Here is a 25,189-nt window from a genome sequence, read left to right as displayed (position 1 = left end):
TATTTGTTCTCTTTTCTTGGCATTTTCCTGGAATCCCAGACTGGTTTGGGGGAAAGGACCTTAAAGCCCATCTTGTTCCACCTCCTCCCATTGGCAGGGAACCAAATAATTTGGAGAAAACAAATATATGGGATGTCTTACAGTTTAGGACAGTTAGGGTATTACCCAGTGAAGGGTCAGGAGTGAGTATTTGCACACTCACAGAGGACTATTACAAACACCTTGTAGGCTCTGATGTTTTCTCAGCGATGAAGAGAGGAGACAAAACCAGAAACTTTGTCAGAAATTTAACCTCAAGTAAAATATTGAAGAATGGCTTGAGAACACTTTGTTTTACTTTTAAAGCAGTAATTCTGGCTGGCATGCACAGCTGTAGAATGACTGGCAATGTCTGTTGTGTCTCCAAGTTGCTTCTCATCCTGAGAATTCTCATTCTGGATAATAATTCTCATTATGGGCAATCAAGTAGAGTCGAAATCTGATTTTTGGAAAAGACTTTGTTGTGGCTGAAAAATAAGTTAAGCCCTCAGTTGGTGTAGTTCTTGCCCTGTGTTCCAGAAATATATACAACATAAAAGTCTGGATGGGTAAGCAGAAGAGGTCTAGTGACATGAGGCTGAAATTGTGGGATTATATAATCTGATTTATAAATATTCACCAAACTATTCTAATTCTTCCTGGCTAAAATGTAATTTCAGCACTGAAAATATCAGCCAGCTCTTGTGCTCTCTGAGTTGTGTTCTGGACGTGGTCCAAAGGCTGTGGAGTAGTTTTGAGAATATTCAAAATAATATTGATATTTGCTAATACTCAAAATTCAAATAGTTTTGAATGTAAAATTGTGTAAACCCAACATTAATCTTATATTCTATGTTCTGGGAGTCATCACATATGCAGGATGGCACAAAATGCTCCTTAATGGCATTTTAGTGATTTAATTTTGCAGAGTAATTTGTCTTCACTAATTTGTCACAGAAATACTCTCCGTGGGATATTCCCTAGCTATGAAAAATCACCACTCTAAAGTTTGGATTTTTCTGCCAGCCACCATTGGGTTTCTGGTAATTAAATGATGTTCAAAGATGTGTTAAACTTTAGATCCCAAAACTTTAGCTACCCCAAAGCACAGAGGTGCTAAGTGAATGAAATGTGCACCACTGGGAGGACTGGGCTGCAGTGGGGAGGACTGGGGCTGAGTTCGTGTTTCATGGGCTGAAAACCAGATATGGATATCAGATATCCAGCTGATCCAGGGGGATCATTGATATTTAAAATAGGGGTGTTCCCTGAATTAGCTGATTTAGGATCTCTCACATGAAGACCAAGGAGAGCTGTACCTATGCTCAGGGTACACACATCTCCTACTGGAGATAAAAGCATTTCTGGTAGCAGATTTAAGAATATCTAAATCAGAATTCCTTCATGACAAATTTGTGCCAGTGCAGGATTACAAACCTGCAAACCAATTTCCCAGTCGAATGGATCTGTTGCCAAGACCACCACGATGGCATTTCCATAGATTCCACTTGTAAAAGGAAATGTTCTAATGGAAAATAGGTAGGCACAGGTAGCCAGTGAGGTTTCTTAGGCTTCTGTAGCTTTTAACACATCTTTTTCTTTGTCATTTTTTCTGGAAGTACCCCTGTTTGTTGTGAGTGGACAGGAGCAGTGCAGAGGCTGTTGGCTGCTCATCCTCTGCCCTGTTCCTGGCTGATTGTGGATTGCAGCTCCTGTGCTTCTCTGGCTCCTTAGCAGGCACCGTTCCGTGTCCCCTGAGCTGGGAATGCAGCTGCTGACTGCAGTGAGGCTGAGCCTTCTCACCTTGGTTAGGACAAGGCCTTGGGGATTTCTACTCTGCCAGGGCTGGATCTGAGGGGAGGATATTTCCAATTCCCTTGGCTTCTTCTGCAGCACAGCAGTTCTTTCATGCTTCATAGGATCCCAGAATGGTTTGGGTTGGAGGGACCTTAAAGCTCATCCAGTGCCACCCCTGCCCTGGCAGGGACACCTCCCACTGTCCCAGGCTGCTCCAGGCTCTGTTCAACCTGGCCTTGGACACTTAATTGTGTTATCTCCAGGCAGAGGAATGGAATCATAGAATTGAAATGCAAATGCATACAAAGTGTGTATGTACACAGGAAAAATCAGGTATTCACAAACCTCCGCTTGTCTTTATGAGCAAACTGACAAAATCCTTGGAAAATGTAGGCAGGAAAAAAAAGTGCCGTGAATGACTGATAAAACATTGTTTGTGATCCCTTGTGGGTGTGCTGAGGGCCCAGAGAACTTGAGGGTTTAATACGTTAACTTTAAATGTACCAAGTTATTAATTGAGCATTCAGGCTACTTTAAAGAGGGGATCCTTTCTCCAGAGTCACATGCAGTGCAAAGGAGCACGAGGAGCTTGGATAACAGGGAACAGGGAAAATTGGCACAAACCCGAGATTCCAAAAGGGGAAAGAGAATATAAGGGTCTGGAGAGCTGTCACATAAAGTCTAAACAGAGACATTTTTTAAGGTGATCAATTTAATACAAAGCATTTTAGCATTTTCAGTGGAAGTTTTTTTTAGGGCTGACTGAAGGCTGCAAAATTATTTGAATTTGGATTGGGAAAATTTTATTTTTTAAAGGCTTCCTTTTAAAAGCAGTTGTTTGCGTAGTGGGAGGGAATATAAATACTTGTTTAGATCCTTGTTTTAGCAGAGTTCTTCAGTGGAGCTTAAAAGGAAGCTGTTGATTACTTGGGGCTCAAGTTGTTTAGCAGAAAACAAAGGATGCTTTCAATACCAATGTCAGGGTACAAGTTGAAAAAGGATTTATTGTGGGTGATAACACACGGATTTTTCCACAACTTTAACTGCTGCCAGTATTGTTTAATACTTACAAGGGTTGGGGTTTTTGTTGTTGTTGTTTTTTGGTTGGTTTTTTTTTTTTGTGATGAGAGACAGTAAAATTAATTCAGCAGTTACTGGAATGATGTTTAGCTGAGGCCTTATTTTGGTGAAGAAGTAGATTTAATAACTACTTCTAACTATATTAAGGGTAAATGGAAAGTAAGATGTAAGATATAATAGATAAATGCATTTAGCATCCATATAAAGCTCAGAGCATACAGGGATAAAATTAGTATTGCAGAGGAAATTCAACACAAGCAAATGTGTATCAACTCATCAGTAACAACCAAACTGAAAATCAGAAGCAGCTTCCAGTGAAAGCTTTGGGGCATCTTGCTAAAATAAACAGTAGGAAAAAATCATTCAGAGGCTTCAGACAGAACTACAAACGTTCTTGAAAAAGATTACAAAATATGATTGAAAATGAAAATATTGTACTCTGACCTGAGACATTTTTGGCAGTTCTTCTACAACTGTTTATTTTCGCTTTGAGCTTCAATATTTTATCAGTGCAGTAATAGTGAATGTTTCATGGAGGGCCACACATGCCTGCAGGGAAGAGAGCATGGAGCTGGATCCTTCCCATCATATTCCAAGCATCAGCATCTCTAGTGCAGCCGTGGGGATCCTCACCATTATTTTGAGACACATTTTGTGCATTAAAATTACAAGTGCCCAGAGAAATCAGCAGTGTGTAATGACATTGTTGTGGTGGCCCAGCCTCCCCGAGGGGCTCGAGGGGCTGGAAGCAGCCTTGCTGAGGAGGGCCATGGATGGGATTTGGATCCCTGTCCCAGCCTTGCTCCTCAGGAGCTGATGGAGCCTCCACAGGAACAGGCCAAGCCCAGGATTCCAGATGTGGAATCACAGAGTGGTTTGGTTGGGGAGGGACATCAAAGCCCATCCAGTTCTGATCCCTGCCATGGGCAGGGACAGCTTTCACTAGATCACATTGCTCCACGGCATAGCTCAGTCTCAAGTGGGAGAGGGAATGTGTGGGAGTTTTCAGCCTGTGATGGAAGTTTTTTCCATAAATGGTCTCGCAGGTTCCAAGGTGCTTGTATGTCCAGCATGGTGGGCAGCTTTGTGTCCTGTGTGTGTCCCCAGGTGTGAGGGTAATGCTCATTGAACCACTTTGGCCTCCTAAGCTCAAAGTCTGGGCTCTGTGTCAGGACCAGGCAGGGTAAAATTTTATTTTGGGATGAGTGAAGCAGGAGCAGGGAGGAGGAGCTGAGCATTCATCTCATGTTTGAGTAGATGCTCTGAGACCTCCTGGGCAGGGATGTGTCCTTTGTCCCCTGTGACCTCACACAGAACTTCAGCCACAAACTGGCTTTGCTCTGGTTTTCTAGAATGAATCAACAGCCTCTTAATCCTGCAGAGACCAACATGTTAATAACAAACAGGAGAATACAATAAGGGGTAACAAATGGCTTTGCTTCATTGTATATCTCAGACCCTTCAAGATGAATTCAGGCCTTCATTCAAAACAATATACCATGTTTGATATTGTTCAGGTGATCTGTTTATTCCTCATAGCTGCGGACAGGACAGGAATCTGAGCAGAGAAAACTGGGTTTTGGGGACAGATAGTTCTGTGGCTGTGCAGGTCATTGATGCTGGCAGCTTATCAGTGTTCAGAGCCCTCAGTACAACTGGGCATTTATTGTTACTGTCCATGCTGAAGCCTGTGGGAGTTCTTCCCGGGCACTTCAGTGGGATCAGAGTCCTTGTCTTTAATACTTTTAGGTTGTACAGTGGTTAGGATAATGACTTGGGCATTTTATGTCCAGTTCTTTTCACACAGTGACATCAAGTGACTGTATAAGTGTCTTGCTGAGCTGACTTTGTAGTGCTGGGGAGGACTCAGCCCTGGTGTCCCCAGTTCTGCCCTACTTACTGTATTTTTCTGATAAAGAAAAGCCTCTTTTTAAGTTAAAAGCTAAGGCTAAACAGCCTGTGCAGTTACTAACTTCTCCCTTTGTAGTATTCAATCAATTGTAAAACATTTGAGTTCATTCTGCTAAGACACAGCCGTGGGCAGACTTAATCCCACACTTACTCATCAGCCCAACTCCCATTGTTCTAGGGGAGAGCTGAGGGAGACTGAACTGAAAATCTGTTGGCTAAACTGTGTTTAACAGAAATTATGCAAATGAGTCCGTTATCTTCAATAAAACTGTAGAGCTCAGGTGAGTTTAGAGCCAGATCGCTGTTTCCTCAGTTATTTTAACTGACACATCAAACCAAAAACTAGAACTGAACTGAAAGCTTGTCCCAAATGCAGAAAACAATGCCATGCACTTCTTTTATCGTGTCCTCCTTGATTTGGATTGATTCTCATCCAGGGAGCACCTTTCTAAATACCTGTGGAAGTCATTCCTCACTCTTCACTCAGCCTGTGCCCTGTCAGCCACCTGCAGAAACTGGAATTAAAGCCAGTAAAATGGCCCAAGCTGCCAGGCCTGGATATTCTCTTCCTCATACACCACTGGTGATTGAGCTACTTGACCTTGCAATAGCTTAGAAAGCTGTTTTATGGGATTCTTTATGGAATGGTGTTGTTTCCTTAGCAGGCATTTATCATTTCTGTGCTGTACTGATGGCTGTGAGAGGGTTTGGGCTGTGATGTGCAAATTCACAACACACAAGCACCTTTTGACATTGTGCTTTTCCAGTGCTCTGTGCTTGGTATCTGCTAAAAATTAGGCAGATTTTAAATCATTATAAAGCTTCCCTGGAAGACAAGTTACCTTTAGGCTGTGCAACAGAAAAAAACCACTCATCTAAACCTGTATTTCTCTGAATTATCTTAATTGGTGCAAAAGATAATTCAACTTCTAGAGCTGGCAGAGAGCTGTGATCATGTCAGTGCCTTGCAGGTTTGCATACTGGTGTTCAATCCAGGCTTCGGCGTGGGGTGGGAGGCTGCTCAGGTGCCTGACCCGTGCCAGCAGCCCCTGAGAGCTGGAGTTACAGGATGAAGCTCCCAGAGCAGGTTTTGGGAACGAGCTGGGATGGACTGCTTCCCAAAACGATGGTGGGCAAGGCCACACCGGGCCGGATTGTGTGGAGCTCACCCTGCTGGGTGGGCCAGCACCACATCCAGTGGATATTCAGATGTGGTTTTCTCCAGGTGAATTCTGCTGGAGCACTTGAGGATGCTGGATCCAAGCCCTCCAGGCCTGGTATGTGGGGGATTGGGGAATTTTGGGGCCTTTGCTTCCCCACAAGTTTCTTACTGCACTGCCACAGCACCAGCACGTGGTGATGTGACTTGGGGGCTGTAGCTGCTGTGAGAATTCTACAAATTACCATCAATTCACCTTTGGGAACCAAAGTGCACCCCTGCTAGACAGAATCATGGAATCAGGGAGTGGTTTGGGTTGGAAAAGACCTTAAAAATCATCTCTGTCCCACCCCTGCCATGGCAGAGACACCTTCCACTGTCCCAAGCTGCTCCGTTCAGCCTGGCCTTGGACACTGCCAGGGATCCAGGGGCAGCCACAGCTTCTCTGGGCACCCTGTGCCAGGGCCCCAGCACCCTCACAGGGAACAATTCCTTCCCAATATCCCATCTAATCCTACCCTCTATCTGTCTGAAGCCATTCCCCCTTGTCCTGTCACTCCAGGCCCTTGTAAATAGTCTCTCTCCATCGTCCTTGTTGGCTCCTTCAGGTACTGGAAGGCCGCAGTTAGGTCACCCTGACTCATTTGCAAATCAGTTTGGACCAAAGATCTCCTGCCCCACCCATTTTTTTGTTTAGTTTTGCAGCATCTTTGGCAGCTCCTGCTCCCCTTGAGCCCCAGGAGCTGTGTAGGTGCATCAGGAGGATTTGGCTGCCCACTGCCCCCTGTCCCTCTGGAAATGGGAGAAGTGGCCATGGAGGTGATCACTTGACCATGGCAGATGAGCTGCCCTCATCAGTGTGTTCTGCTGTATATTTAACTTCACAATGTGAGCAGATGGTCATTATATTGATTCTTGAAGGAAGGGAGGAAGCTTGGCTTGGGAATGTCAGGGCTGAGTGCTGAGCATCGGAGCAGGGCAGGATGCAGGGACAGGGAGGAAAAAAGCACGTTATTGTATTCTGTGGGGTTTGGGGTTTTCGTTTGGCTTTCTTTTTTACAAAGTACCACCGAGGACAGGAATAAAATCAAGTTGAGGTGACTCATCAGGCCTGTACAAATGATCATTTCCCTGGAGAGGAGGCTCTAAGAACACAGGCAGGATGGTGCTGAAGTGTTTGCACCACTGGTGGTGCTAAAAAGAGGGGAGACGGGGAGGCAGCAGCCTGTAGAGTTGTGAAACTTCTCACTCTGCTGTTGCTATTAAAGATGACAGCCCTTTTGCAAGAAAAGGTAACACTGAAGTAATAATTCTGCAGTAATTTTTTTGCAAAGAGCAACTTTGTTTAAATCTCTTCCCATTTAGTAGGATATAACTAGAGATTTAAACAAGAAGCTGATTGTATAAAATATTCAGCCACTCTCCTTGTTAGCTAAACTGGGAAGTTCACAAATCCCCAGCCTGCATCAGCTCGCAGGAACAGCTTGGTTTGGTTCTTAATTCTGCTATTTTCCTAGGAGAAATGCTGTATACAGAAGAATATTCTCCTGAGCAAGAGCTTAATCTCATGTTTAGGTTCCTGTTTCTCCTAGTTGCTGATTAGCTTTGCTGTCTTATCAGTTTATGTCATAGTATGTGACTATAAATTGACTTTGCAGGGAAGAGGGAATACGTTCGTCTTCACAGATGCTGCTGTTTCCATGGAGATAAAAGGACCAATGGCCTTTTCTTGGTTTGGACTGTACTACAGTGAGCAGGCAGAGATGGTGCATTCGAAAATGCAACATTTGGTGCTTTGATATTTCCGTCTAAATAGCAAATGAGAAAGCATATTGTTTTTTCTTGGTGATGAAGTTGAATAATAAATACAGCTTTGGGACTTTTTCTGGAAGCAGAAAGCAAGCCCACCAGGAATGTGAGAACAGCGTGGCTGGTTTGTGCTTGCTAAACCTCCTCTCTGGGAAAAACCTTTTGGCTTTGCAAAATATAACCCTGTAGAGCCTTTGGGTTTATCTGATGCAGTGTTTGATGCTGGTTACATCACCAGCTTACTTATCCGTGATGTTCCACCGTGGCTGAGCCTGAATGAGCGTGCAAAAGCTGTGAATGTGATTTTTTTTTTTTTACATTTTTTTTCCTTAAGAGAGAGCTTTTCTACCTCAGATTGCGTGAAAGAAAATATAAATACCAAACCCACCCCCCATTCAAGGATGGCTTGCAGAAGGTGTTATTTGTGAGTACCTTTTCCTTCTTCATCTGTCGTCACGTCTCTGATATCTGTGTTGAGGATTCCAGAAGTGGGAGTAGTGATCAGTTTATTGTTGGGTAGGTTTCTTTCCACGAACCATTTTTAGGGTGTTACCTTTTTTGGCAGATGAATGCTCTGTATGTTAAACATGTTTAGATGATGATGATGGTGATGATGGTGATAATTGTGTTTGTGCATGTGGGTATTTAAAAACACAACGCAGTAAAGTGTGTAGCCTGTGTTTAGCAGGGGAAAAAATGAGAAAACCCTCCACTTTCCATCCAAGCAGCAATGCAGGGTGCTAGGAATTCTGTCTGTGATGAGTCAAGGATCTCTCTTCCATTTTGTTCGAATGCTTTGTCATATTAAAGTGCAATCTGTCTTTGCAATACAGAAATGCAAACAGAAGGACGTGCAGTGCAGTCTGGAGCAGTGTGGTATTGAGAAGGCAAAACATTGCTGTGATTTTGTTGTCATGTTTATGCTGATCAGAACCTGAAGGTGCATTAATTGATTATCATTACTGGAGCAGTTTCTGGAGGGCTGTGGTCAGACACAGGAGTTGATTCTGCCATGGGCTGGAGGCTCCTGGTGGGAGCTGAGCCCTTGGCTTGGGGCTCAGGGCTCAGCCACTCTGGGGGGCAATGCCGAAATTCTTGTCCCGTAGGCACTGCCGGCACCAGGCAGGGCTGGATGGAACACACAGGTGGTTTGCTCCAAATCAGGAACAAACCAGGCAGGACTGGGCCCTTGGATTTGTCCTCACTCCCAGTCCAGGGGCTTGGAATGGCTGTACCTCTGTTTGCAGTTCTGAGCCCTGGCTAACCATCTGCTGCTCCCTTTAGGGTAGATTTGGGGTTTACAGAGGATCCTGCATGAAACACATCCCATTGCCATCCCGAGCCTTCTGCAGTTACTCTAACAGTGCCTCAGAGTGCCCTGACTTGAGTAAATCTGCTCCATGTTCAGCAGCTTCATCCACACACAGGCAGAGTAAATTCAACCATTCAAGAACAAACTCCTCGAATAGAATAACAAAAGAATATTGAAATCTGTCTTAAAGTTTTCTTTAGCCTTTTGTGTTGTGCTGAAGGTATGAATGGTTAAGTAGAAATGTTTTAAAACCAAAATAAATGTGGAGCCTTTTGTAGGAAGCTGAAATAAGAAAAGTAAACTTGGCAAACATGTTGCAGCCTTCCAGGTATGCATGGATCAGCTTTAAATCTCCTGCTGTGTGTTCATCCATGGGAGAATAGTTCTGTTTATGTTGTACTCCATTTTAATTTGGGTCCTGGGATTTGGGGAATCTGTATCTCTCAGCAGGGAATGGATTTCATACAGTGCTTATCATGTGGTGTTAAGGGATATTTAATCCCTGTCTGTTGCTGTCTTTAACAGTGAGGTTGCAGTCTTATTTATAGACCCATCTTGTGCAGTGTTTTCCTGTTTTATTGCTTACACCTTTGACATCTTGTACCCACCTCAGCATGTTGCTGTTGAAAACAAGACATGGACTCTGCCTCCTACTATAATTCTGTGTTTTAACTCCTGTGTAAGAGAGTTGATGCTGGTTGTTGAAAAGGGGAAAATGTAAACTGGGATTTTTTTAAAGAACTAACACTTAAGATCACACATATATAGAAAATCTTCATGTTCTTTATAACTAATGGTTTCTCAATACTGAAAATGTATGTTAGACTGTTATGCATCAATTCTTCAATGAATGCATGAGTAAGTTTTGGGATAAAAAAATCTAATAACTCTGTCAGTGTTCTTGTAATATATATATGCTGAAGACTTTCGCCATTAAAAATGTCTTTTTTAATATAAAAATACTTTTTTACATCTTCAAGTATAGAAAGCCTGGTTGTTGCTGTTCTAAAAAAAGCTGAACAAGAGTGTCACACTATTTGGATTAGTGAAAGCATTTTTTCAGCTGCTGCACTGAATAGAACATATGTCACTGAAGCATTGTTTTAAGTAACAGGATTTGCCTTGCTGTAAATCTCTCACACTGTATCTGGGTAATTTCATTCTTTGTACTTTGCTATTTTGCCTCTTTCATCAGCTGCAAATCCAATATGTATAACTGGCACTGCTCAGATTTGGCTTTACTACGGTTATTGCTCTGTGAGATTATAAATGTGGCTGTGTTTTGTAATGGGAGTTGTAGTTTCTTGAGGATTTCTGGGACCTGATTTAATGATGTGGGAAATACAGAAAAGATGTGGTGAATATGTCCATTTTCTGATTTAATCTAAAAGAGATTTTCCTTCTTTCATGCACAGTTTCATGTCTCTTTCTGGTTCATGTTCCTTATTTCTGGTTTTGGACTGTGTGCAGTTTTTTCTACAGATTTAGACAGCTCCCAGTAAGCACAACTGATCCAAGTGCATCTTATGAATTCTGTGAATTATTGTACATCACCCTGCATCATGGATTGGGTTCTAGTAAGACTTAAAAGGAAATGTTTCTAATTACACATTAATAGTCTTAATTAAATTCACCCCAGTTCCAGCTAACCCAGGACTGGAGGCTGCCTGCAAACTGTGCAGGGATGCAAAAGGATCCCTCTTGCCTGTTTGTGTAGGCTGGTACTGCATTTTCATGAAACCAAAAAAAAGTTGATAATAATTATTTCTAATTCTCTGTAGTGCTAATAAGCGCTGTGTTCTAGGATGGGACAAAATAATGGCTGTTCCTTGTTTAGTATGCTGGGGCTGTAGTGGTTTCATTCTCCCAGGAGATGATAATTATTTGCAGGCCCTTTGATGGAGGAGAGGTCAGTGAGTGTGCCTGATGATTCCATTGAAAAATCCAGCTGTGGGCACTTGAGCTGGGAATACACAAAGGGAAGGATTATTCCAAACAAGAACTCCCAGTCTGCATTTATGCTGCGCCGTGTACAAATGCTGCTATTAAATCATTTTGATGACAACCAAATTTTGTGAATTCTGGAACAAAATTCATTGGCCTGTACTGTGGACTGTGTGTGCTGCCTGTTTAGAATGGCAGCACACATTGAGCATCCTTGTAGCTCGTGAAAATATCTTTCATTTCTGTGAAGAGAAAATGGTATTCTAGAATGTTTTTAAACTGGCTTATGACTATTGCACGGAAAGGGAGGCAGAAATGGAAGGAGGGAGATGCCAACAGAGCAGCTCTGCAACATATGGCTGTGCTGTTTGTGATATGTGGGTGAGTTTTTAGCCTCTCAAACTCCATGCAGAGTAATGACACTGGTGTTTACCTGCCAGGAGCTGTCCTGTTGCCTTCCTGGGAGTTGGTGTCCAAAAAGCTGTGCTCAAAGAGCCATCTTGCGCCCAGGGAATGAGAGGAATCAAGGGAAGAGTTGTGGTCTCCTGCAGTGTGTGATGGTCTCTGCTGGGAGCTGAAAAGGTTTTATGTATGCAACCAAAAAGCAATAGCAGCATTTGATTCTGCAGAGTTGCCATTCAGAAGAGTGTTGTCAGGAAATTAATTAATACTAACAGTGTGAAAAAAACAGAATATTTTCTGGGTGCCACCAGAGCCTCTCCTTGACACACTTGGCTGCAAAGGGCTGGATGTACAGTGGGGTGAAATGAATAGGAAAAAAGAAAAGTTTTTTCAGTACTACTTCAAAAGCCAAAATCATACTGCCCTGTGTATTTTAGGTAGAGATCTTTTGTGTCACAACAGTAGGAATTTGTCCTTGGAAATGGGAGTGTGTCATGTGCTAAGTCCCCTTGAAGTGGGTATGGCCACAGACAGCTGCAGTCACACCTGGCCTGGGACAATGGGAGCTGCCATGGGAAGCTTCCTGCTGCTTTCTCTGCTTTCCAAAAAGCTGCCTGTGGGCTGGGTCAGGGTGTTCATTCTAAAAGCCCTTCTAGCAGGTTAATAAACTTGTTAATTAGCAAGCAGTTAGCTGGAGTCAATGTGAGTCTGTATTATTATGACTTTTACTATTCATCACCTATTTGGATACCCTTTTGATTATATTTCAAATTTTGTTCATCATGAAAAAAATGGTTGGATTTATTAAACAAGAACAGGAAAGACTTTACTAGTTTTTAACTACAGTCTTTTCAAATCTCAGCTGTTGCCATAACTCCGGATTGACATGAGAAAGGAAATTTCAATTTATAAACTAATGTTATTCTTCAACAGGATAAAATACTGGGAAATGCAAATATTCCTTTTAATAGTTCCAATCAAACAAACCATTCTTAGCTCCCTCAGGTGCCATGGAGTGAAAGGGCTTGAACAGGGGATGACCTTGGCTGCCCCTCCTGCTGTGTCCAAGCTGATTTTAGAAGGATGGCTGCACTCAGGTACCTGGGCTGCCTGGGGCAGGACAGGAGCCTGGGCTGGGATGATTATTTCCATATACTCATTACTACATGCACCTGATGGAAAAATGTCCCAGAAGAAAGGGAAGAATCCTGGCAGATGGAGGGGAACAGATTGTTGTTTCAGGCAAGATGAGGAAGGGGGGATGAAGAGGAGGAATGGGGGAGAGGGGCAGCAGTTCAGAGCAGGGAATGTCCCAAGCAGGCTCCTGGCATCAGTCACATCATAAATTTCAGAGAGGCTCCTTCAGGTGAGCTCCTGCACCAGTTTCACTCAGTCCCTGGGAGACAGCAGGCTCAGGCTGTTTGGAAGCTCTTGCAGGAAGAAGCTCTCCAACAGTGCTGGTTTAATAATTCTGAGCCACTCACAGGTTTACAGCGGCTTAAAATTCAACAGCAGCAGAACAACCAAGGGCTGGGGAGATGTCCCCCTGTGTGTCCTGATGTGCTCACTGTGGTGTCCTGTGCAGGGAGAGGGGACAAGCTGTCCCCAGGCTCCCAGTCCTGCCAGGAGCACCTGCCAGCTCACAGCACATTGGGAAAGCACAGGATAGCCTTTTAGAGTGAAAGTAATTCCAGCTTAATGGCCTCATGTTCTCTTCTCCCAGGTTGTTTAAAAACCAATATTGAGAAAATTGTCTGCTGAGTTTTGGAGGCTTGTTGGGGATTGCAAGACAAAATGAAAAAAAAAAAAAAAGCTGCAGCTTTCTGTCATGAGCAGAAATCGAGTTCTTTTTATTTGTACATCTGAGCAAGGCTTTAAAACTGAAAGATTAAAAAGAATGGTCATTTCTGTTTGCTGATGGGCAGGGAAGAGCTGTTCAAATGAGAGGTTTCTAATGGATAACAGAATGGGATTTATACAGGGGAGGCACAGTCACACCTGCTGGGTTTCTCCTGTTCTCTTGGGGGATGAGCTATAGAGGTTTGGGGCCAGGTTTGGCTCTGGTTTTCCTGGCTGACCTGTCTGCTCTCACAAGAACTTCATGTAGGAATTCACAAGTGGTTGCCTGTCCTTGAGCACTTGGGGAGAGCTGGAAGGACCTTGGCCTGGAAGTGGGAAGTTGCCAAGCTTCCATGTGCACTGGGATGTTGCAGTCATGTTCAGAAAGTGAAATGACCAGAAGCAGCATTTGTAGATTCAGTCATTTGTCTTGTGTTGGTGCTGAAGTACCTGTGCTCTATTTATAATCCTAAATCATCCTTTGAAGAACATCAACTACAGCTATGGAAACTAATCTTCACAGGGCTGAGAATCTGTGAGACTGTGAACAGGAGAAGTGATTAATTCTCCTCCAAATGATTGAAATGTATTTCTTCTGATGTCTTTAGGTGTTAAAAATTAGTAAATGAATTCTAGCTTGAATGCAAACTTGTGTTGAAGGCTGATTACAAAATCTAGTTACAAAGTTTAAAAAATAATTAAAACTCAAGCCAAACCAAATCAAGTCATTGGAACCTTAAACATTTTCTGGTATATTGCAGAGAAGTAAATGATAGCAAGTGCTGTTTTGGCAGATGATTGAAGGCACAAAATGCCACATATGAATCTTAAGTTGCATCAGCAGATTTACCCCAATGCTTTGGGTAAAATCAGGATTAGTCAGAGGCTGTAAAGCCTGAGCCTCATCATTGTCAGGCTGACATTAGTCAGTGAGATCTGGAGGAACCCAAACACTGAGTCAAGCTATTCCTGAATTTTAAAATTCGGAGCAGAGTCCAGACCTCATGTTTCCTCTGTGGGACAAAGATCCTGTCTGAGGAGCAGCTGAAATGCAGCCTGGTGTGTTGGACAGAAGTGCCCTAGGGGTACCCCAGCCCCAGCCTGCAGCTGAACCCTGTCTCCTGTGTCACCTCTGCACCCCTGGCGCAGTGGAGGGACCTCCTCCAAACCTCTGGCACTTCCCATCTGCCCCAAGGGGACATTTGTTGTGTTTCTGCTGCACCTTGGAACAGAAACTCTGAGCCCCTGACCCCAATCCTGTGCCATGGCTGAGTCCAAACCTTAACAAGGCCAGAGAGAGAATTTCTTTCTTTGTTGTTCAGGTCTTTTTGGAACCTAGGAAGGTCAGAGTAGGACAGATTCATGGAGCCTTGTGGGCAGAATCGTTTTGGAAGAGCCAGGAGCAAGATATGTTCAAAAAGCTTTGTTGAGCAGAACTGAATTCTTTCATATTCTTTCATATTCTTTCATATTTCATTGGTTTTTTCTCTGAAGAAAGATCTGTGTGGAAAAAAAAGAGTGGTGGGAATGGAATCTGGGACACTCTCCTACTAATTTCCTCCATTTCCTTCTTTTGTTTCCACTGGAAAAAATCAGTTCTCCCGAGGCAGGAGGCAGTGGCTCTGCCTGTGTGAGCAGCTCAGTGTGATCTCATGCCCTGCACTCCCAACCTGCTGCCCCAGCTCTGGGGATTGTGTGAAGCAACTTGGGTGGATATTGTGTGTTTTGCCTGTCAGAAAATCCAGCTTTGGCATGTTCTGGCTGCTTTGCTCATGGCCCATCAATGTTTTCAGTGATGTTCTCCATCTTTCTTTTGAATTGTTCTTCTTCCCCACTGGTTTGAAGGTGGTCCCAGGAGTTTTTGTGCCCTGGGAGGTGTTAGCAGGGCACCTTCTGCTCTGGTGAGGTGCCTTGTGTCTGCATTGAGTTGTAATTCCAAAAGCTCAAGTACTTTTCAGGAGTTACCATCTTTAAACAGAAAATCCAACTCATCCTGGCCATGCAGTTGCTGACACAGTGTTGGCAGCAGGAATCAGAACAGGCTGACCTTGTCTTTTTTTCCAAAGGATTAGTAACTTGCTCCTTCCTGAACAAAGCCTGACTTCTTTTTGCTTAACCACTCTGTTTGATCTTGTAAGAAAGTGACCTCACAGGATCCAGTTTAAGCCTCAGGGATGCAGAATAATCAAAACCAATCTTCTGAGACCTCTGTCAAGACACCAAGAGGAAGATGGGGGGGTAAAAAGCGCATTTGTGTGCACAAACACACACACACAATCTCTGTTAACTGTCAGGTTGGATGCTCACAAGTTAAAGGAAGATTTTCAATTTAATGGCTCCTTCTTCCATAGGTGCCCACTCAAGGAGCTAGGAGATATTGATTCTTTTTTTATGATTTCCTAGAAGAATGCTGTGTCCTACAAAATTTGATTAGGTGGATTAATCGTGGAGGATTTGCTGTGCTGACCCTTGTTTAATGTTTCCTGGCACAAACACCAGGAATGCAGCGACGTGTGTTGTGTGGTGCTGAAGGATTTCCCAAGCTTTCCTTCAGATGCCACCCCTTGTCTGGTTTTGCAACTCCTCTTTGTTTTAGTGAAACAATGCCAATCTAGTGATCTGGGGTGGAGAATATCTTTGTGCTGTAAAGCTTTTTCTTTTTGTTTTCTTTCTACACTTTGAACAAATGACAGCAATGAAACTGCAGTTGCACAGTTCTGAATTTTGCTTCAAACATGGGTGAAACTTGGATTCTTTCACATTTTCAAATGGTGTATTTTGCAATATGTTTGTAATTGCTGGGCTTGAAGAAAGCTTTATGTCCATGTCCATTGCATTCTCCCTCCTCATTCAGAGCACTGTGCTTTAATTCCATGAACAGAGAACAGCCTGACTGGTGCAGAGTAAGATGCAAGCCTAAAGCTTCATTTCCATAGGAATTTTAACCCTCAATGTGTAGCTTTTGCCTTCGTTCCGCGTGGCAAGGCAACACCCAAGCCTTAAATTGGCATTTTCTCCTAATCCTGCAACAAACCTTTGATTCTTCATTGCGACAGCTCATCACCGTCATTTTGATGTGTGCATTTAAACCGTGGGACTATTCCCCTCTATTCCCTGGGATCCAGAACTGACAGCTGTACCTCAAATTTCATTCACCGCTCTCGTGAGTTTCCAATATTCCTGTCAGCACCTGCCTTCCCCTCAAAAGCCCATTTCTAAACACCTGGTGGTTTGACTTTGTGTTTTTCCTTGTGTCGTAGGTCTTTAAATACTCTGCACCAGTTTTGCTGTCCAGCTCCATTGTACCATTCCCAGCTAGCTGTCCCTGCCACACACTCAGAGTACAGGTAAGAGTAGCCATGCTCCACCCACTGCTGGTTTTTGGAGAGAGATCTGACGTTGCCATTTGACATGAGAGACAAGCAACAGCTTAAGTTTTAAAAGAAAAAAGAATTGGAATAAATATCCAATATTTTTGATGTCTGGTAGGGTAGTTGTGAATAGAACCATCGCTGCAGTGAGTCCCTCTCTCAGGCACTCTGGAATTACTCAGTAAAAGGAGTGTCATGTGCTTTTAGAGGCACATCCCCCTGGACTTGCAAAGGTAGGGAGAAGGGAGGTGCAGGTTTAGTTCCCACATAACAAATATGCTGAAATATTGATATCATTTATGGAGGACATTAATGTTGTTCTGAGCAACACTTTTTTTGAACCCCTGCCTATTCCATGCCAGTAGCCAAGGAATCCATGTGTTTAACCCTCTGAAGGTTAAAGACATGGACCTGCACAGGGCTCAGCACTGCCTTGGCTGTGAATGAAATAAGGGGGTTTGAAACACACCCAGGCCCTTGATGCCAAGCAGAGCCTGCCCTGAATAGATCAAAAATATCTGTTTTCCAGCTCATAATGCTTCTTTTAACATAGATGCCTTTACTATCTATGTGTTCTCTTTGATCCAATGTGGAGAGCAGCAATTACATCCCATAGTACAATTCATTGTCAGTGCCAGTGTTTATTGTAACATCTTAGAGAAGCATCAAAGGGCAGCTAATCGAAGTCATTGGAAATGTGAAAACTGTTCAGAAGTTGTGCATGCCATGGAAAATATTGTCTTTAATTTTTACTTCTGCTAGTAGTGATCGACTTAGTGATAATTGCCAGCTCATGAATAATATTAATATCAAAATATTGGAAGCCTGGTGCTAAAAATCAAAATCACTTTGCACTGATAATAAGGAAAGACAAAAGCAAACAATGAATCCTAAATCTGTAAATGCATAAACATATTTCTGGTTTGAATATTTCATCCCGTAGTTATCTCTAACCATGCATGCTTGGATTCACCCTGTTGGTTTATGTTGCAGCATCTGTTTGTGTGTTTGATTTTTTTCTCCCATCACAGCTCTTCGTTTATTTGGTGGCAGTGAGTCCATAGTTGAGTTGTAAGACAGCTCAATATTCCTTTGGTGAGGAGCAGGGCTTGAACACTGTAAGATTCCCTGCTTGCTTTTTAGTGAGGCATTTAGTTCTTCCTTTGTCCTTAGTTGAGAGTGCTTTGATTTTAAGGATCTTCCTATTGGGATGTTGATGGGAAAACCAGCTGTTCCTTGAATGTCTGAATCTTGTGCTCCATGTAGGGCATTGCTTTTATCAGTAATATTTCTTCTGGAATTAAAGCTTAGAGCAGCACAACTTCATGCTTGAAAACTCCTGAACTTCTCCAGCTTTTTTTGTCTTCCTGTCTTTGAGCAGTGCAAACAGCAATTCCCTGCTCTGGATCTGAAAAGCCTGGGCAGCTTTCAGAGTGCCCAGCTGTGTGCTGTGGGAGCTTCAGGGATGGCTCAGGACTGGGGGGTGGCAAGGAGCTCATCCTCAGCCTCATTTGCTCCCAAGGAGGTTTAGGCTCAGGGGGACCTTCTGGCTGCCCACAGCTCCCTGACAGGAGGGCTCTGCTCCCAGGGAACAGCAACAGGACAAGGGGAAATGGCCCCAGGCTGTGCCAGGGGAGGTCTAGGTTGGGCATCAGGGGAAAATTCTTCCCTGAAAGGGCTGTCAGACCCTGGCACAGGGTGCCCAGAGAAGCTGTGGCTGCCCCTGGATCCCTGGCAGTGTCCAAGGCCAGCCTGGGACAGTGGAAGGTGTCCCTGCCAAAGCTTTAAGGTCCTTCCCACCCAAACCAGTCTGGGATTTTTTGAAAAGGAGAATATGGAGAAGGCACAGCAAATCCCTTCCAGGGACAAGAGGCAACGAAAACTAATTGCAGTAAGGAAAATTCTGGTTAGATACATGGCAGGGAGAGAGGGAATTTCACCATGAGCATAGGCAAATGTTGGAATGGAGGCCAGGAGAGGAAGGGGTGTCTGTCTTCAGCCATGCTCAGTTCACCTGGGCACAGCTGGCTGTAGCTGGCCCTGCTCTGAGCAGGGACTGGACTATCCATTCCTCCAGAAGTCCCTTCTTAACACGAATTATCCTTCATCCCACAGCACTCTTTTCTTGGGAAGATAAAAAAGAGCTGCAAGTTCATTCTCTAGAATTTAATTTCAAATTACACAGCGATGTTACTGCTGTCCCAGCAGTGTCCTGCTCACAGATGTGCTGCTGTGCTAGAGCCAGGCTGTTGCAGTCATCCCCATGGCAGGAATTGATTTGGTTCACCCACAATTTCCATTTCTGAAGTTATTATATCCAAACTGCCATCCCTCCAACTGGAATCTCTGAGTCAAGTGCAAATGATGCACCTGTTTCTGCACAGGACCTGTACATGGCAGTGCCATTGCTGTGAATGAAAATGAGCTACTAGAGCCCTAACAGGATTGGGCTTTGCATTTCTACATACACTTAATAGTATTAAATGGAGCTTTTAGTCTTCCCATTTATCAGTTTATAAATAGAAATCATTAGAAACAAAACTAACAGACGTGCATGCTTTGGTCTAGCTTCAGTTTTGAGGCTTTATTTAGAAAATATGCAGAGGGATTAATTTTGTAGCCCAGAATTAAAAATTAAATTTGCTCTGAAAGAAGCAATTAATGAATGCACTACAGTGAAATCTGGAGCATCTCTGATTTGCTGTTAGCTAATTGCTGGATGTTTTATTCACTCCAGCAGTTTTATTTCTAGTCGAGACAATCTTTGGCATCTGTTTTGAATTGTTAATAGGGAAATAATGCATTTTTAATAACTGCAGCTATTGCAGTAATCCCTCGCTCATTTTACAATGTTGAAAATAGACAGAAATAATATAAGTTATCTTGCATTCTCCCATTACAAGAGAAGTCTTGGGAAGCCTGAGCATGTAGTGTATTTCCAGCTCAGTATTTGTCTGGCTTCCAGTTAGCCCATATGCCTCCTCTGCTTGCTCTTTTTGGGTTATTTCTGCTTGGAAATTAAAAAATAGACCAGAAATATCTGTAACTTGGCTTCTCTGACTCCCTTCCCCTTCCTGCCTCCCGAGCAGAGCCTTAAAAACAACGTGCTCTGTGGAAGCTGCAGGTTCCACGAGCTGCTCTGCATTTGTTAGAGACCACTGGAATGAAGATTTTATAACTGGTGCGAAGGGCAAAGTAAAGAAAACGTGCTCCACCCCAGAGAGGCTTCCAAAAGTAGAAATCCATGTAGTGCTGTACTTCAGTGGCTGAGCCTCTGGCTTGATCCAGCTGCATCATCATCTCAGGCCTCGCAGCTGGAATGTGAGCAGAGATAAAATGGCATCCGGGGAAAGGGAATTTAATCAACTCTGTGTCTTGTCTAAAGAACAGTTTGTTCCTAGCATTTTCTAAACACATCTTCCGTGGCTTTAAACTGATAAAGGGTAGGCTTAGAATAGATATTATGAAGGAATTGTTCTCTGTGAGGGTGATGAGGCCCTGGCACAGGTTGCCCAGAGAAGCTGTGGCTGCCCCTGGATCCCTGGCAGTGCCGAAGGCCAGGCTGGACAGGGCTTGAAGCAACCTGGGACAGTGGAAGGTGTCCCTGCCATGGCAGGGTGGCACTGGATGGGGTTTAAGGTCCCTTCCAGTCTTGGATTCTGTGACACATCTTTAGGCAAACTTCAGGCAGAACCTCAGCCCATCTGTGCAGGTGGGAGGTTCCTCACACACTGCAAAATTTCATGTACAGAAGTGCCCATGCTGGGGATATCCAGTCATATCCATATATGCATTCCCTGGGGATATGGAATAGGCTGATATATGCAAACTCCAACTGTGGACAGATTTGCTTACCACTAATGTCTGAGCATCTTTCCATCTGATGTGTTTCTTCATAACTGTGATTTCCTTGTCCTGATTTGCATGGAATGTTGGCTGTCACTCATTCCTGTCTCCATCCACTCTTGCCTTCCATCCTTCTAATCTCAAATTAGATGCCCTTATCATGTCCAAAGACACTTTTTTAAATCGTGAAGCTAGAGATTTTTCTTTTCTTTTTTTTTTCCCCAGTGAGACCTGTGAAAACAAAATGATAATGCAAAGGATGTTATAGTACCAAAGAAATCCCATCATTTTCTTGCAGTCTCTGCCTGCTTAATGTTTAATCAGCACCTCTGGGAGGTAAAACCATCATTCTGAAAATACTGTACTTGTGTGAAATTTTAATGTGGAATCTTTGTTTCACCAGGTAATGTTGGCTTACATGCAACAAACCACTGTGTGGACGATGATAGAAGGATTGATTGTGCTATTTCTTTCTGTCTGAGCCCCTGGGAGGCTTTGGAGCTGTTTTGCCACCATAACTGGTTAACACAGAGGCTCCCCCTGCAACCATGCCGAGCATTCAGATGCTTCTATCATGTGTTAGAGTGGTTTGGTTTCCCTTAACTCTTCTCAAGAGCACAGTGGGAATCCTTGCACACTAGGTACAGCCAGGGAAAACTGGCAAAAGGTTTTGCTTATATCCCTAAAATGAAAAATACCTCTTTATAGGTAAATGTACTTTGCACATTCATCTCTCAGTTTATTTTTTTCCCACTGCTGGGCACTGTACTTTTCCCTCAGACACAAAGCAAATACTTCACATGTCCTACAAACATCCCTAAGGACATCCCACACCATGCAGCAGAATCCCTGGGCCTGTGGTAGCTTCCTAGCCAATGATCAGACATATCTGTAAGAGCTGCACTTCAGAGTTCTTTCTAGTGCTGATATGACTCTTCACTGACATTTTCTACCAAAAAAACTTAGAATAGGAACCTAATTCCTAACTGCAATTGCCTAGCTATATACCTTAGCATGTTTAAGCACTCGAGCCTCCCTAGAATATGCAGAGATTTAAAAGCTTGATGATACTTTTATTTTCAAACCGAGCAAAGGAGTGAGAGCAGCACTGCCCAGACCAGCAGCACGTCGCCCAGAGAGGCAGGATGCAGATGGACAGAGCAAACCAGATCCAAACTGTGACCAAATCCTACCCTAAGTCAGTGTGAGGTTCAGCTGATTACATAAGGCATCTGTGCTCACACCCCATGGCAAAGGAAAGCTGGCATAATTATAGTAATACTTGTAATTTTCCACTTGATGCCTACGTGATCCAGGGAGTGCAAATGGTGGATTGTGTTCCTGCCCAGCAACGCCGAACACAGGCGGGAGAACTGGCAGAATAGCATGAAATTTGGTTTGGGATTTTCTTGTTTTTCTTCCTTCATTGTGTTCCTTTCCATCCTCCTCCTTAGCCTGGTCTTTAGTTGAAGGGCAGTGGCCCCTCGTGGTTGTGTCACTGGTCCAGAAGTGGCCTCGCTGGAGCCTCCTGCTACGCCAGCATCTCTCCTTCCCCGCCATAAAGCACTCACAGCATTACAGATGTGGGTATTCCGAACTGCTCCTGCCTTGGGGCTCCATTCATGAAGCTGGCAACTCCTCATGGAGACAGAGCTCTTCCCTGGACCTGGAGAGGGTGGGGGAGCGAAGGGCAGACCTGGTCCTCACCAGGATTTCTGTGTGTGAACCACCCACAGAAGGGGGATGCATCTGTTCTGCATTTCCAGTGGAATGTGAGCAGTGAAAATACCTGTGGAAAGTTTTAAGCCTGTTAAAAAGAAAGGAGCCATGGCCACAGTAGGCTGGGTATTTATATGGCTACTTAATGTAATTTTTCTGATGGGAAAAACAGAAATGGTCTTTCAAAGCAGTGTTTTTCTCAGAGTTTAACTCTTCAGCATTGGCCTTGGCTCATTGGGCTGGTCTTCCCCATGTGGAGAGTCCTGTCTCTGAGATGGAAATGGGTGAACTGGGTGGTGCTAACAAACAACTCGCAGTATTTGTGGATTTAAAAACAAAAGCAAACCAATTTCAAGCTGAATTTTCCTAATGCTGTTCCCTGTGATTCTCTTCCTCTGTCTCTTTTCTTTCTTGCCCCCCTCCCTTCCTCGGCAGGGAAGATAATGTCCTGCACCAGTTCTGCTGTCCACCTTCGGGGTCTAGTAGCCCATCCTCAAGATAACCACAGCTGGGGTCGCTGGCTGCAGGCAGTGCTCCACCTCTCAGCCCACCTCTCCTCTCCTCCCTTTCTGGTGTGTCTGCACTGGCACTGCACGGCTGCCGTGGGATCCCCGTGCTGCCAGTTTGACTAAAGCCTCCTCTCCAGGCCTTCCCACAGCTCTCTCCTCCTGCCCAGTGCTGAGAACACACGCCAGCTGTATACAGATTCCTCAAATGCACAGTTGATTTTGAACTCAAATAAACAGTACCATAAGTCCTGAGGTGTACTGTGAGTTTTGTTCCTGTCTGTCCGTGGCTGTGTGGTTTGGAGGGCACAGCCGAACGGGATTTCTGCTCCCCTAATGTGGGGTGGGAGGGCAGCTGCTCCTGAAAATCTGTTTTAACTTTATTTCAAGGTTGGGCAAACACCAACAGGTGACATTTTATGGATGTTACTGCACAGAGATTAACCCTTCTTCCTCTCCTTTGGGATTGTTCTGACGAAGCAGCACATTTCTATGGTGGCAGCAGATCCTCTCTCCATGTCTGCTTCTATCCTAAGCTGCTTTGAGCTCTTCCTTCTCCTTTCCTTGGCCTTCGTGCAAGTCTTGTATGGAGCATTTGCAGAAGTACCAGAGCATTGCTTGTGTGCTTCTGTTGCCTCATCAGTGAAAATACTTCTCTCAAAGCTGTGTACGAGGCTGTCACTGAAGGAAAGAACTTGTGGCTTAACAGCCCCATGACTGCAGCTGGATAAATGGCAGTGTGGCTGTGGTGTCCATGTCCCCACTGCCCAGAAGGCTCTTTGCTGATTACACCTTTCCAGACACATCTTGGGGCTTTAAAATAACCAGAGAATTTCTGCTGGTTGGATCTTCCAAACGTAACCAGTCTGAGCAGATAGAGCAGGGAACAGAATTTCTCTGCAGTGGTATTTACTGCCCTGAAGATAGCAAGAAAGAAAGATTGAGATGGGGGAAAAAAGGGTTCTTAAATCTGTAGCTGCTATCATGAGGTAAAATACTGCTCTCCACTGTCTGTAAAGGCAGAGGTGGCTTGATGTAGGGTGAAAAGCAGGTATTTATTTGTATTTGTAGGTGGCTTTGAGGCTGGGATAAAAGGAGAATCACCAGCATCAAGGAGGGAAGAGCTGGGAAGGCTTGAGGCTCACTCTCATCTTTACAATGTGCTTCTTTTCCCCCCAGAGGAATCCATATAAAACCAGAATACAGGTTATTAGCTTTTCTGGCAGGTTTGATCTGCTGTCTCTATCCTTGCTGTGAAATGTTTCCTTGTGCTTGCCTTGGCTGTGACTGTGCAGTGTCCCAGGCCTGGGGAGGGATTTGCTGGCACAAGAATAATCTGCCTTCATGAATTTGCAAGTTTTTCTGTATCATTTCTGCTCGCTGCTCACACTCTATGGCTGCTGCTGTTCTTTGGTATTGAATGTTCTTAATTTCACACGTTTCTTAATCCCTTTTCATTACAATATAGAGAAAGAGCATTTATTCCCACTGTAAAATTTCAAAATAATGTATGCAAACCATTGTGTAGTGGATGACTGCAGTTTATGATATCCCTGGAAGTGCCCTAATGTTTACTGGGCAGGGCAAAACATTGAAATGTTTGAACACTGCTCATCATTTGGGTCTTTTACTCTATAATTAGGAGTTTCTCAGAGTTGCTTCCCAGTGTTAGAACAGTAGGAATTTCAGATATTTTGACTTGCTTATCTCCCTCCCAGATGTAAGCAGTGATTACCACTCTCTCCTCAGTGCACTGAACTCTAGAGCACTGTAATTATTCCCTTCCAGAGGGGAAGGTTTGTCCAATCTTCCAATGAGTACCTTTTATCTATTTGTGCAAAGGGAAACAAAGAAGCAACCCTCAGATTTAACCACACAAATTAAACCCCCCAGCCAGAGAAGCCAGCAGGTGATTATCCTGAAATCAGCTGCAGTTAATGATGAGTCTCAGGAGAAAATGAAGGCAAAGCCTGACCAGTGCTACTGGCTGCCACAGGACACTGGCATGGGGTGTTTCTATCCAGTAGTTTTCCAATTAAGGGGAAATAGGGTCATTAGGGGCTGCTGGGATTTGGAACAGTTTGAGTTTGTAGCTATGGTGTCACAGAATGGTGGCATTTTCTCTCCGTGGAGCACACAGAGAATTGACCTTCCCCGGTGCAGTGGAAGCCAGAAATGCAGGAGTAAACATTTCCCTCTTTGAATAAATCATGGCTGGCTAAATAAAACATGCTGTGCATCTCAGGCTTTGGCAGCAGAGCCTGGTAGGGACTCTCTTAGTTAACCAGAGTTAGATGACCTAAAATGCTGTGTGTTATAAAACAGAGAAAGGTACCAGCAGAAAAATTTCCTTTTTATTCCTAGATGAATTCGAGTTTTTGTGAGGAATGAAGACTGTTTTATTGTGAATTTTGGGATGGAGGGTGAAGTAGAAATGACATTTTTCTCATTTTTTCTTATTTTCTTCTTCCATCAA

General features: G+C 43.8%; 1 protein-coding gene across 14 annotated transcripts in view; it reads left to right on the top strand.

Moving 5' to 3' along the window:
- Positions 1–25,189, top strand: part of IQSEC1 (IQ motif and Sec7 domain ArfGEF 1) — a 322,066-nt gene that overhangs the window by 135,198 nt on the left and 161,679 nt on the right. For 7 of the 14 annotated variants that reach the window (XM_085073103.1, XM_085073102.1, XM_085073105.1 and 4 more), the window contains one exon: positions 16,532–16,618. The exons of 4 other annotated variants lie outside the window; for them this stretch is intronic. In XM_085073103.1, the coding sequence (XP_084929229.1) occupies positions 16,532–16,618 (87 nt within the window). Of the gene's footprint in view, positions 1–8,033; positions 8,199–16,531; positions 16,619–25,189 lie in introns of those variants that run through there. 3 more of the 14 variants (XM_085073118.1, XM_085073114.1, XM_085073121.1) reach the window with 2 other exon arrangements.

The sequence above is a fragment of the Lichenostomus cassidix genome, chromosome 12 (genome assembly GCF_008360975.1).
Source record: "Lichenostomus cassidix isolate B80296 chromosome 12, HeHo_3.0, whole genome shotgun sequence".
Classification (NCBI taxonomy): Eukaryota; Metazoa; Chordata; class Aves; order Passeriformes; family Meliphagidae; genus Lichenostomus; species Lichenostomus cassidix.
The sequence above is the reverse complement of the archived record's forward strand: the minus strand, read 5'-3'. Positions and strand labels throughout refer to the sequence as shown.